General features: G+C 35.7%; 1 protein-coding gene across 2 annotated transcripts in view; it reads right to left on the bottom strand.

The window, feature by feature from the left end:
* The window catches only part of GALNT13 (polypeptide N-acetylgalactosaminyltransferase 13), a 514,019-nt gene that overhangs the window by 205,190 nt on the left and 294,742 nt on the right, over positions 1-14,087 (bottom strand). For both annotated transcript variants that reach the window (XM_090267489.1, XM_090267494.1), the window contains exons 5-7: positions 13,248-13,414; positions 12,384-12,591; positions 9,365-9,535 (exon numbers count right to left, since the gene is read on the bottom strand). In XM_090267489.1, the coding sequence (XP_090123615.1) occupies positions 9,365-9,535; positions 12,384-12,591; positions 13,248-13,414 (546 nt within the window). The remainder of the gene's footprint in view (positions 1-9,364; positions 9,536-12,383; positions 12,592-13,247; positions 13,415-14,087) is intronic.

The raw sequence follows: 14,087 nt of genomic DNA, 5'->3' as shown, positions 1-14,087 counted from the left end.
TGTTGAAAAGAAGACATAACGGCAAGAATAAAATATAAACAAACTCCTAATTGACATTAGCCAAAAAACAGAGATAAAGTTAATAATTGAGATACTAGCAGATATTAAAATTCTATTTGTGAAAAAATTAGTGCTATAAGAAAATACTCATGATATACCAAATTTTAAATTGTAGAGAGATGTATATAAAAAGAAATATAGCAAAATATTAAAAGAAGTGGCCCACTGGTGTTCTGGTTCATTATGATTTAGGTACTTGTCATATTTATATTGCAATGAACATGTGTTACATCTAAAATAGTTAAAATATCTCCTTTCAAATATATTCCTCAGTTAATATTTTAGAGTACAGCATGAGTTAAGCAGAAAAGTGAGAATAATTTTCCATTTAATAGTTGAGAAGACTGGGCAATTTTCCAATTGGAGGAGCTTGAAATAAAATCCAGATTCTCCAAAGCCAGCTTCAATGCTTCAATAATATCATACTATAATGATGTAGGAAATAGATATGTAAAATTTCTTTGAGTTTTTCACAATAAAAACACAATAACTTTAATCTGAGCTGTTATTAATAATGTCATTTATTTAATCTTTATAAATTTCTAATTCTTTGAAAGAAAAATAAATATATGAGATCAGGCAAATACTGAAAAAGGATATCAAAGTAAATTAAATGTGTCAAAAATAAAAAGTTATAATTACATTTATGTTGCATTTATTATAAGAGTAAAGATTACAAGAAATTCTAAAACTTTTGTTTTGCTTTAAGAATATAAATACTATATGTAAAAATGAAAGAAGTCATATTAAGGATATTAATAATAACTAAATGCAAAAGTCCATTAAATAAGAAAAAAAAGGTAAAGGAAGTTAAATAGACTTGATAAGTAACTTGTAGGTTTCCAATAAAGTTAACTATTTAAATAATTAAGAAATTAAAATAGAAACTAATATCTTTATAACTATGGAGGGTACTCACCGGGCATAATTAAGAGACTAAAGCAATAAATAAGAATAAAGGTGGATTATTTTACAGAAGCACACATTACTCTAGCAGTTGACATAGTTTAACTCCTATATATCTACACTATGACCACATATGTGGCCTCCTTCCCTCGTCCAGCATACATATGTCCCATCCCTGACACTGAGCAACTTTAGAGCAGAGAATGTCTTACCTTTGTATAGAACCCAGGACAATACACAACATGTACCTGCATATGGAATCAAACTTATATCAACAGCCTGAAGCAAATTAACTCAAATTTATATGTGTTAGAAAAAATGCATAAAACAACCCCAAATTAATAAAATGACATGGGAGCTTATCTGCACTACCAGATAATTTATGCTACTAGTTGCTATTCCATTCAGTTATTTATATGCATACTTATTCAAGTCTAACTTGTTTAATACTTTAAAACTCAGCAATTTCCCAGGCAGAATCCTCTAAGTCAAAGGCCACAAGTTAAAAAGATTATAGTCAAGTATATAAAATTAATATGTGGAGTTGATTAGTTACAATAAGTGTATTTCCCTCACTTGATTATGAAACAGATACAGAGAAATATTTTTCTTAGTAATAAGAATGATGACAAATGGCAACTGATCCTCAGCCTCAGAATCAGGGACACACAATAAAAAACAAGGCGTTAAGGGGATTGTACTAAACTTTCATGCTACTTACATATGGACAGTTTCTACTCAATGCTACCTGATGGTGCCAATGAGGAACAGTGGAACATAATAGTAAGATCTTCTGATTTCTAAAGAATAGCTGGAAATCTAGATTTTTATTTAAAGCATCTCATTTCTAGTCCTGGCAGAATAGCTCAGTTGGTTGGAGCATCATTCCATACATCAAATGTCTGTGGGTTCAATTCCTGGTCAGTGTACCTACCTAGGTTGAAGGTTCAATCCCCAGTTGGTACAGGTATGGGACCCCCCTGGCTGGTTTGGCTCAGTGGATTGAGCGTCGGCCTGCGAGCTAAGTGTCGCTGGTTCGATCTTCCAGTCAGGGCACATCAGAGAAGGAAAACTCTGACTCCAAAAAACCTCCGCTGCCTTGCGGCATACCTCTTCAGGGGAAAGGCTAAGGGAGTAAACCCCGACAGAAAATCCGGAGCCGGAGTCCCTAAGGCGGTTTGACGTTGTAGTCAACACCGGCAACTCCTGCGGCGCACCTGAAGCCAAGCTGTATTGACTCCGTCTTTCCCTTGGACCCTTCAGCTGCGAAGAGAGGGGGGGTCTGCTGCATGGGCAACAGCAGACCCTCCATATCACCGTGCCCAGGCTCTGTAGCTTCAGCTTCACTGGAGAGGACACTCCAGCGTCATCGCAAGATGTCGATTCAACACGGGAGGAGACAGATACCGTGTCACTCCCGAGTCGGACTGCACAACCATTCTCGGCGGTGCAGATAGACTCTTAAGAAGCTACACCATCGTCTCTCGAGACGGACGGCTGCCGACGACGACAGGTATGGGAGGCAACTGACCAATCTTATTCTCTCACATTGATGTTTCTCTCTCCTCTTTCCTCTCTCTCTCTCCCCTTTTTTCTCTCTCTAAAATCAATAAACATGTTGGAGTGGGGCTTTTTTAATCTCATTTTTTAAATGATGGTAATTTTAAAAATTTAAAACACTATGTAGGCCAAGAAAAATTCACCTACAGAACATATTTGACATGACCTACTGGTTTATAATTTCTGGTTTAACAATTTGATTACTTTATCGTTGCACATATAATTGAGATATTTCTGAAAAGTTATATAATTTGACTACTAAAAGATTAAGGAGGGTTTACTGAGTCAAGAAAACTAAATACTAGGAATCATATGTGCTATTTTTCCATAATCATAACTTCTTCACAATTACCAAGCATTTAAAAAACTCTGTTTATTATCAAAATAAAAATGTCAAAGTCCCAAGGCTGAAAATAGAATAATAATAATAACAATGATAAACTTTATTTTAAATGTGGTATAACTAGGATTAGGTCACAAGTTCAAATTGGTTCTCTATGTACACAGATGCATGATTGTATTTCTAAGTGATGACTACTCAATTATAGTCACTAGGAAGTTCTGTCTTAACTGACATTTTAAATAAAGCATTCCACTAAGAAAACTAAAATTTCAACCTCATTTTAATCACTTTATTCAGAATTCTGTTAATCAAGTAGGAAAAAAATGACTTCAACACCTGGAATGATTAATCTGTTTGTACAAATGTGAGAAAAATGATCACGTTTTCAAGTAATAGATTATAAGTACAAAGAAGATTCATATGATAGCTTTGCTGATGAAAATTACCTGAAGGCTGTTACAACATAGCTCATGAATTAATTAACCTATTGCCATGAATTTCTAGAAACTTCAGGAAATATAGGTTTCTCTTTTTCTCTTGCTCCAGCTACCTCAGCAATTTAGAAAGTGAAATACTTTGCAGTTGCTGAGGGACACAAATAAAATATACTTAGATTTTTATCAGCTCTTCATGTTACTACAATAAAACCACATAAATATAGCAATTTGGCTTTTTAATCTTATGGTTTCATTATTGAAAAATGAGAAACCCTATCTAATGTGGATCTTTACTTTCATGAATGAGATCAGTAAATCACTATGAATGTTGGCTACCTCTTAATTATCCACTCTTTCACTCTGTGAGCAAATAAAGTTAGGTTCCAATCAGGATAGTGGTATAGGTAAACACAGTATTTGGAATCTCCCACAACCAGATAAAAATTACAACTAAAGTACAGAACGACCATCATTCGTAACCTCCTGAAATCTAGTTGAACAGAATCCCTACAACTAAGGATTACAAAAGAGGCCACATCAAGACTGGTAGGAGGAGCAGAGAGATGGAACCAACTGGTCCACACCCACATGTAGGAGATAAAAGTTGGGAGGGATATCTTGACTACAGAGGTCCCTACTAAGAAGTGAGACATCTTGGCCCTATGTCAGAACTCCCAGTCCAAGGTTCTGGTGCTGAAAATACAAGTCACTATGACTGATGGCTGTGAAAAATAACAGGGATTGTGGCTGAGTAAGAGTCCTAAGTATTCATCTTAAAGGGCCATGCATGGACTTACTTGGACTCACACCTCTTAGCTCTAGTCCTAGAGTAGCTACTTGAAAGGTACCAGGGACATAAAGAGAGAAACTGAATTGTCTGTCTTCAGGGAGAAGGACAGAGGGACAGCTTTCTCCCAGAGAGATATATTGGCAGAGGCCATTGTTCCTTTGCTGAGCCCTCCCCCAACAAATCCAGCAGCTGGTCACCATATCTGAGTCTCTATCTAACTGGCTAATAACACTGTTAGCCCTGCCCTAGTGATTTCCTGAGGCTGTGCCCCACCAAATTTGCAGGCTTATCCAAGCCCTTTTCCATGTGAATGGCTTCTCTTTCCTCATGCTTGGAACTTTCCTAAAATCTCTCAAACAAGCAGCATCTAGCCTCTGTGTGCCCTGTACCTATTGCTAAGTGCTCTTTGGCCCAGCACTAGGAGAAGTTGGCCCTGGTGCAGAACTTGGCTTCTCCTGGGCACCTCCAAACCCAGCACAATTAGCAGCCATCTGCAGATGCCTCTTTAGCTCATGCCAGGTGTCCCCAGCCAGGGCACAGGTGATGGCTGATCCTGAACCTCCTGTGAGGCCCCAGATCTAGTACACCTAGTGGATAGCTTCAGATCACACCATATTACAACCCTACCACCTTCATGAGTGATACAGTCAAAGGGAAGACTTTGTGGGCACCGAAGCCCCACTTAAGTAAGTCCTGCTCTGTAGGGTTGGTCCCTGGATAGCCTATCCTCAGTTAATTAACCCAGGGGTCAATCCCTCCTAGTGACATGACAATAGCAATCAAAGCTCAACTACAGGACAGTGCAAATGGCCCACATAAGGGATACACCTGGAGCACACAGCTTGGGTGACTAGAAAGGCTGCATCACTGGACCCTATAGGACCCCTACTACAATAAGGCCACCTGACCAAGACTGAGAGATGTAGTGGTTCTGCCTAATATATAAAAACAAAGACATGGAAACAGATAAAATGACAAGGCAAAAAACAAGTTCCAAATAAAAGAACAGGAGAATTCACCAGAAAAAGAACTAAATGAAATGGAGGCAACAAAACTACCAGATACAAGAGTTCAAAATAATGATTATAAAGATGGTCAAGGAACTTATAATTTCAACAGTATAAGAAAAGACATGAAAACCACAAAAACGTCTCAGAAATGAAGAATACATTAATTGAAATGAAGAATATATTAATTACAAGGAATCAACAGAAGAGCAGATGAAGCAGAAAGTCAAATCAGTGATTTGGAATATGAGGAAGCAAAAAATACCCAATTAGAACAGCAAAAAGAAAAAAAACTGAAAAATGAGGATAGTATAAGAAGCCTCTAGGATGACTTCAATCATACCAACATTTGCATCATAGGCATGCTGGGGAAAAAAAGAGAGCACAAGAAACTAAAAACCTATTTGAAAAAAATAATTATAAAAATTTCCCTAACCTGGTAAGGAAAATAAACAAAGTCCAGAAAGCTCAGAAAGTCCCAAAAAAGATGAACCAAAATAGACCCACACCAAGACACATTATAATTAAAACCCAAAACTTAAAGAAAAAAAGAGACTCTTAAAAACATCAAGAGAAAAGCAGTTAGTTACCTTCAAGAGAATTTCCATAGACTGTCAGTTGGTTTCTCAACAGAAAATTTGCCAGCCAGAAGGGTTTGGGAAAAATATTCAAAGTGATGAATAGCAAGGACCTATCAGCCAAGATTACTCTACCCAACAAAGTTATCATTTAGAACAGAAGAACAGATAAAGAGCTTCCCAGACAAGAAAAAGCTAAAAAAGAGTGACATGAGAGGAATGGTGATTTGAGAGGTCCCCTTGGTCTCTCCCTTCAAGTTTCAACAATTTGAATAGCTATAGTTCTACAAAGGATCTCTGCTCCATGCACATACACATCTGAGAGATCTACCCATTGAAACATCTAAAGGTGAACAAGTGGGAGTGAACTGCTGAGGCAGAAAGGCAGAGCAGCTTAAAGGAGCGCAAATGGGAGCTGGGAGCTCACTACAGGTCTCATCCCAAAGACCTGTATGTAGTTCCTTGAGCTGAGAGGAGCAAATAGATTTAGTGAGCATTCCTGCATAAGTGGGCAATGCAAACATGCAGCTGAGCCCAGTGACCTGGGCAGGGGTAAAGGACAGAGGTCTGGCCATGGATGTCTGGCAATTGGCATTCCAGGCAGAGGAACAAAGACTCAAAGCCTGGCTGCGTTTCCTTAACCTCCCAGAGCTTGCCTCTTCACACTCTTCATGCCAGGTGGCAGAGCACATTGTCTGCAAACTTGAAAAGTGGCACTACAGAAGCGCTTTCTTCCTGAGTGAAGGGCACACTCTTCCACTGATCTCAGGGTTGAGTGGAGAAGCAAGGAAGATACTGCAGAGGTCTGTTGGCTGCCATTGCTGGGAGGGCAAAGCAACAAAGCAGGCATCGGGTCACCCATCCCCACACATGGAGGGTGCATTGCCAGTAGCACCTGGCTGCAGAGGACAGCACTGGGATTTCCCAGATTTGGTGCCCTATCCCCCACTGCATTCTTCTGAGGGATAGATTCCCTGAGACCTATACAAATGAATCTCAGGGGAGGCACCCACCTTCCCAGGGGACACTGGCCACTTTCCACCATTCCCCAGAGATTTGAAATACAGTACCAGAGAAATGCAAGAGCTAAAAAAACAAAAAACTTACAATTTAGCACCACCTACTGGAAAACAACAGAAAGACATCTTTTCAATCTATGAGAGAGGTGCCATTCATTATACAGATACCTAGACAGAGAAGGAATCCATCAAATACCATAAATAACTAGGGTAACCAGGAAGCTTAGAAAGAAAATAAAAAATCCTCATAAAAAAACTTAAAAACATGGAAATATGTGATTTAAATGACAGAGAGTTCAAGGTTGCAGTTTTGAAAAAATTCAATGAGATGCAGGAAAACACTGTTCGGCAGTCTAATGATCTCAGAAACAAGATCAATGAACAAAAATAAGTACCAAAAAGATTGACACTTTTTAAAAAGAACTAAATAGAAATTCTGTAAATAAATAACAATAAAAAAGATCAAGAATGAATTAGTGGGCATAGGATGAAATAATGAGTGATATCAAAGATAGAGATGAAGCAAAGGGAAGAAGAGAGAGATTTGAGCACAAAACAATGAAAGAACTCAAAGGAAACTATCTGACTCTGTCAGAAAGAGCAATATAGTAAAAATAGGCATACCAGAAAACAAGAGAGGGATAAGGGAACAAATAGGTGACAAGAATTTCCCATATCTATGGAAAGAACTAGATCCTCAAATCCAAGGAGCGAACACAACACCTAATTACCTCAATCCAAAAAGGCCTTCTCCAAGGCTCATTGTATTAAACCTGTCAAAAATTAGTGACAAATGCCCTGCCACTAAAAGGTCACAGGCTTAATTTTATATCAGGACACATGTTAAGGTTGTGGGTTTGGTCCTTGGTCAGGGTCCATATGAGAAGCAACTGGTTGTACAAGAGTCAACTAATTGATGTTTATCTCTCCCACTGACCTCTCGCTCTCTTTCTCTGTCTCTGTCTCTCTCTCTCTCTCTCCCTCCCTCTCCCTCTCCCTCTCTCATTAATGAGCACACTCTCAGATGAGGATTAAACCATTACTGACAGAGAAATAATTCCCAAGGCAGCCAGGGAAAAGGAGAAAGTAACCTATGAAGGAAAACCCATTAGGTTATCATTGGACTTCTCAGCAGAAACTCTACAAGCTAGAAGAGAGTGGAACCAAATAGTCATACTACCGAAAGAGAGAAATTACCAGCTTAAAATAATATATTCATCAAAGTTATCCTTTAGATATGAAGAAAAAGTAAAGACTTTTCCAGACATACAGAAAATGAGGAAATTTATCACCAGAAGACCTCCATTGCAGGAAATACTTAAGAAGGTTATTCTACCTGAAACAAAGAATAAAAGTCACAAACTGTGGGTAAGATTGCCAACAAATTTACAGCATAAATATAGATAACACAGGGGAACAAAAACCAGCTAACACTAAATTCTACCATGCTGTAGGAAAATAGGATTTCTAATAATCAATGGTAACATGAGCGACTATATTTCCCAGGTTGTCAAAGGCAAGGATCAATAAGACTTGGTGAATGTGAAGATTATAGCAAGATTTCAGGACTAATAAATCACACTTTAAGTAATATCATAATTTTACCTCTTTATTTAATTGTTTGTAGACACATTTTATTTCTCTCTTTGATGTAATAATACCTTCTTTAGGGGGTTAACAGCCCCAATATTTAATTCAATAACAAACAATTAGAGCTGTTCTCTTCCATTAGCAAAATTTTAGAGTTAGTTTTATTTAATTCATTATATAATCAATCTTGTCAATAGTTAAGTCACTCCCTCATTAGTTTAGAAAACATTCTTGTTTAGATAATGTGATATATATATATATATATTTATGTTATGGCATTTCTCTATATTCCAGCTAAATGATGACTTGTCAAGTTAAATTTTAAAGAGCTAAACTAGTGAACTCCCTCCCCAAAGCATTATTCAGGAAATCAATTTTTGGTACCAGGTAAGAGGAGCACAATAATATGTTAAAGTAAGAAGGTGATACTTTTATGTTAATAAAGTAGGTAATGCTTATCTAGACAGCTAAAGATGCATAAGATAGTTCTCATTTTATATTATGGGCAAAAACATTTCATGAATAAATATTTCAAATTAAGTAGCTATTTTCAATAATTTGGAACAAACAGTAAATTCTTCATAATTGTTAATATATTAAAATTTCTAAATAGATATTTTGTTTGTATCTGTCAGGAAGATGGTTCTTTAAGGTTGGTAAATTTAGAATATTTACCAGAATATTTATGGTTATTTCAATTTTGAGTACACCTCTACTATAAAGCATATACATTTAGGTAAGATATATGCGTATATTTACCTGAATTGGCAAGGCTAGCACATAGCACATATATGCCACATAAAAAAAACTTACAAAAAAATGTATTATGAGTATAAGATTACACAAAGTTTCAAAAGAAGCTTGGCACTTCTGCCAATAAATAAGTTTGTCTGTGCTAATTTAAAGTCGATTTAATATAGCTATTGATTCTTAGATGATCGTGTAAAGATGATAATAATTATATATGAATAAAGTTTTACTTTTAAAGACTTAAAGTGAGAACACAGATTTAAAATGCTTCTTAATTATTATAAGAATACACATGCTATCCTTTGGAAGACAGGAGCTACATACCTGACAGGTAATGTTCTGTCTCCTTTCCTCCTATCCATTTCTCTTTGGGGAACAGGATACCAACGAAAATTCAATTTCCAGTTAAAACCCCCATAAGTCATGTCTGACCCAGCCATATATTCAAAGGTATCATCACTTATCACATCAATGATGGGGCATACAACTGTTTTCCTGTAGAAAAAGTAAAACCAATTTACAGATAAATCATAATTTAAACATTACATTTGTTTCTTCAAATTAAATATAGCTGATATGCTGAAATTTAATTATTTTGTGACATTAATATGCTTTTATTTTTATTTTATACTTTTACATATGGAATTATTTCCTCTTACCAAAGTCAGCTTTATACTCCCCTGTATAATCTAATCAAATACAGTAACTGATCTTCAAGCTGATTTTCAATTGCATTCTAAGTATTAACTCAGCAGGATGAACATGGTCTATTTTTCAAAAAACCTCCACCTACAGCACAATTAGTAGAGCTGCTTAGCTGCTTTGATAATATGCATCATTTTAGCAATTTCATTTATAGGAAAGCAATAAGCTGCAGGAGAATGAATGATTGCAAATTAGATCTTGTAGCTCAAATCTCAGAGAGGTTAGACTAAAGAGATAGTTCTAAGAAAATCTTTATGGATAAAATATCTATTATGAAAAACAAACAAACAAAAATCAACAAACAGAAATAACAATAAAAATAGTGGTATCAGTATAAGTAAATGTTTCCTATAAAAGATATTAGGGTCATGTCAATTTCTGAGTGAATTGTCCTAGACTTAAGGTATATATTGTAACAATCTACATATTTTAGGAGAGAAAAATAATCAATATCAGTTTCTTGTGTGTATGCCTTGTCCCATCTTTTCTTAAAGTAAGAGGCACAGCCAGGGGATTTGGGCTTCTTGATGATGGATGGCTTTTTAGGATAAGAAATTTTCACCATGGGAAATCATTAGGTGCTCTTTTAGTGCATGTTGTGCCTTCGCAAGTCTTCCCCAACTCCAGGCTTTATGTTTTATTATAGGATCAACCTTGTATCATCTCCACAGTAAATGTGTATCTAGGCCTATGCAAGTTTGCCGTAGTTGTAGCCAATTCTGAAGAGCAGAGCTTATTTTTCATTTTTGATAGAAGATAAATATGTAAATATGCTTTTGAATCATCCATAGATGTGGAAAGTAAAGACATGTTACCCATCATTTATTCTGGTGTTAATACCAGTATCACAAACACTTATTTCAATTGGGTTTTATATTCCACAAAATTAATTAAAGCCTAGAGTTCTCCAAAATCAATAGAATTCATCTACCCTCGGAAAAGCTTGTTGGGAACACTGGTTCCTACAAAATCAGTATCTTTCTCCCTTCTTCATTAAATATAATAATTTAATTTGTAGGGAGATGAAATTAGATCTAATAACTTTGAACAGGACTTTATTATATAGTCATGGCAACTTCAGAACTTATAAGTAGAACAAGATATTAGAGTTCATTAGATACAAATGCAATTTAAATATGTTATTAGATTAAAAAGTAAATTACCTATGCATGGCCATATTAAAACAATATTATATTAAATGCTCACTAAGTTGAATATAAAATACATGTTTAAAAAAGCAGCACCATGCACAAAATGTTGCCAGAAAATGCATTTAACATGTTTCAAGTTCATTTCAGTTGCCAATTCTACCCTCCTCCGGGCTCTATACAATACAAAGAGTGGAAAAATGTTATTAGGTGTGTAGTACACTCAGTTGACTAAAAAGTTCCTACTGTTTTATTCAACTGCTATGGTTCTGTTTTGACAACCTCCATCCATCTTCCTGGCAAGTACCAAATCTTGCCATTTACATGATATAGCTGGACTAGCTCACACTGCACAGTCCTGTCTTGCGTATTTAATTAAAAACTTCAATTGCAGAAAGACCTTTCTAATGTAGGTGAAATGACTTTGCAAGCAGGTGTTAAGCGATGCTATGTTATTATATCAGACAGTATTCAATATAGTTGTCTTCCTTAAGTGCTTGGGAATTACACTCATTTATCACCAGTGTTTATGAATATGTTCAAAAAAATTGATACTTCATAGCCTCATCATCAGAGAGAATTGCAGTTATCCAATGAGGATTCTTAATTTCTATAATGCAGTGCTTAATCTTTCAGATTTCAACATTTTTTTATGTACAAAGTGGCAATATTGTTTAAATAATTAAACATTCTTTAGGACTGTTCTCAATGTTTTTTTTTTTTTTTTCTTTTCTTTCTCATGAGTAGAATGTGAGATGATATATAGTTATTTTAAAGATCCTGGCAAGCTGCTTTTGAACTAGACGTTGAATAAGAACACTGACCTTGTAGAAAGAATACTGGTCTGGGAATGGGCAAAACTGAATTGCTCCCATCACTTCTAATAACTGGGGTAAGCTACTTAATTTATATGTTCCTTTTTATTACCTATATTACCTACCTCACTGAGTGGTTGTGAGGATACAAAAAGGTGCTTTGAATTTGTATTGTACAAAATTGTTATATTTCAAACTAGACTGATTTCCTTCAGCTAAAAAATGAATATTCAACATGTTTACTGTTTGAATTGTTTTACTGTCTTAATCAAATATTCATGTGCAGCACAAATAAGCCAAGATCTTTATTAAGTGAGGAGGGTTGGGACAGCTTATTTTATTTTATTTTTTAAATCCTCGTCTAATATGTTTTTATTGATTCTAGAGGAAGAGGAAAGGGGAGAGAAAAAATAGAAACATCGATGTGAGAGAGAAATACCAATGGGTTGCCTTCTGTATGCACCTCCACCAAGGAATCGAACCCACAACCTTATGATGTATAAAATGACACTCCATCCAACTTAGCCATCACCCACGGCTAGGGTACAGCTTTTCTAAAACTAGGCAATAGACCTTCTGAAAATAGCAACCCGGAAGAAAAGTTTTGATGGAAAGCCTAAACTGTCCTGACAGGCTCAGTGATAACCCAGGCAGACGTAACACAGAAGTTCTTACCTGTCTTCTTTTATTCTGGCCAGCAAGGGCTCCAGCCACCCTAACGTGCATTCGCAGTGCGCATCGAGGAATGTTATGACCTGCCCTTTTGAAGCAGCTGCTCCTCGAAGGCGGGCACGTATTAACCCGGAGCGCTCTTCCATTCTGATAATTTTTACTGGCACATCTAAATTTTTCACATAATTCTCTAATGTCAACTTGAGAAAATCTGTAACATGCAATAAGAATGTATAAGAAAAAATTTATAACAAAGTTTTGAAACTGTTTCAAGACACAGCAGATATACTACTGGCCAGATGAAAAGGCAACACACAGAAATGGTGGCAAACTCTTGCCAACATTTTTTTGCAGTAGGTGACATAAAGATAGAGAGATTTCATCAGTATATTAATGTAGAGTTCATTATAACCTGCTACTTGGCTGGTAAGGATAAAGATAAAATAGGAAGTTAATATACCAGACTGTAATTGAAAAAATGGGCCACACTGGCAAGTGCAGTCTTCTTAATTATGTTATTTTATATTTACCTGAACTAAAAGAAAAAGACAAGTATCCATAAAGTCATATACATGCTCAATCATATGAGCAGTTGAGTTGGGGAAGAAAAGGGTCCATTTTGAAAGTCATTTTGGCTGATTTTCTGGGTTAGTAAGAACCAAGTGGAATCATGAGAGAAACTGTAGTAATTAGCTACTTGTTCCTAGAGTTGGCATTGCCTGGGTACATTGATGAAAATGCACTATGATGATGGGTGGTTTCAGGGTTAGTATAATTAGAAGGAAAATACAGATCATTTCCCAGCTGTCCTTTTAACCATAACAAAGTTTTATAATTTCAGAAAATATATGAGAAAAATATTTATACCTCTTTCACTGGCATCATCTACCAAGATGACCTCAGAAAGTAAATAGTGTGGGGAACGATTTATAACACTATAAACAGTTCGGAGGAGAGTGCTCCAAGCTTCGTTATGAAACACAATGACTACACTTGTGTTTGGAAGTTCATCAGGGTACACCTTTGTTTTGCATCTGGAAAAGGGATAAGATGAAGAATATGTTAATAAATAATTCATTTTTTATTTTGATCACTGTAATAAAAAATATCCATAAGAGTGCAATTTTAGACTTGAAAGGTCCTTATTAAGGAAATGTTTTATGCATATCTACAATAACTTTCCTTTTTATAAATGCTGAGAGTAATCAGTTGGAATTTAAAAACTAAATATGCATAATTACTAATATTTCATTTTAACTCCTTCAGAAAACCAAGAAACATGATTTCCACAAGTCTAAGAAAGCTAAAATAACATTGAGACTGCCAATAGAAGACCAGATACAACAGGAACAGATTTATTTAGTGGATATAATTTTAATCTTTGTTTAGAAAAGGAAAATTATTATATAACTCAAAAAGTCTTAAGAACATAAAAAGACATGCATCCACAGAATTTTGAAGCATGTAAAAGAAAGATTATTTTTTCTATTCTGAAATCTAGTCACGCATGCTTTCCGTTCTCTTTGAGAATGCTATAAACCATGTCTCCTTTGAAGGAAAAGTTTAAGGGCCAGGATGTATGTTGCAGAGTCTCAATTAGTGCTATGTAATCAAATTGGAGATCAGGAAAGGCATAGGTAGGCTATCAGCACTTCTCAAATTTTAATGAGCATCGGCATTACCTAGGGATTTTTTAAAATGCAGATT

This window comes from Furipterus horrens, unplaced genomic scaffold (genome assembly GCF_987537825.1).
Source record: "Furipterus horrens unplaced genomic scaffold, mFurHor1.1.pri manual_scaffold_1, whole genome shotgun sequence".
Classification (NCBI taxonomy): domain Eukaryota; kingdom Metazoa; phylum Chordata; class Mammalia; order Chiroptera; family Furipteridae; genus Furipterus; species Furipterus horrens.
Note: the sequence above shows the minus strand (reverse complement) of the source record. Positions and strands in the feature narration are given on the sequence as shown.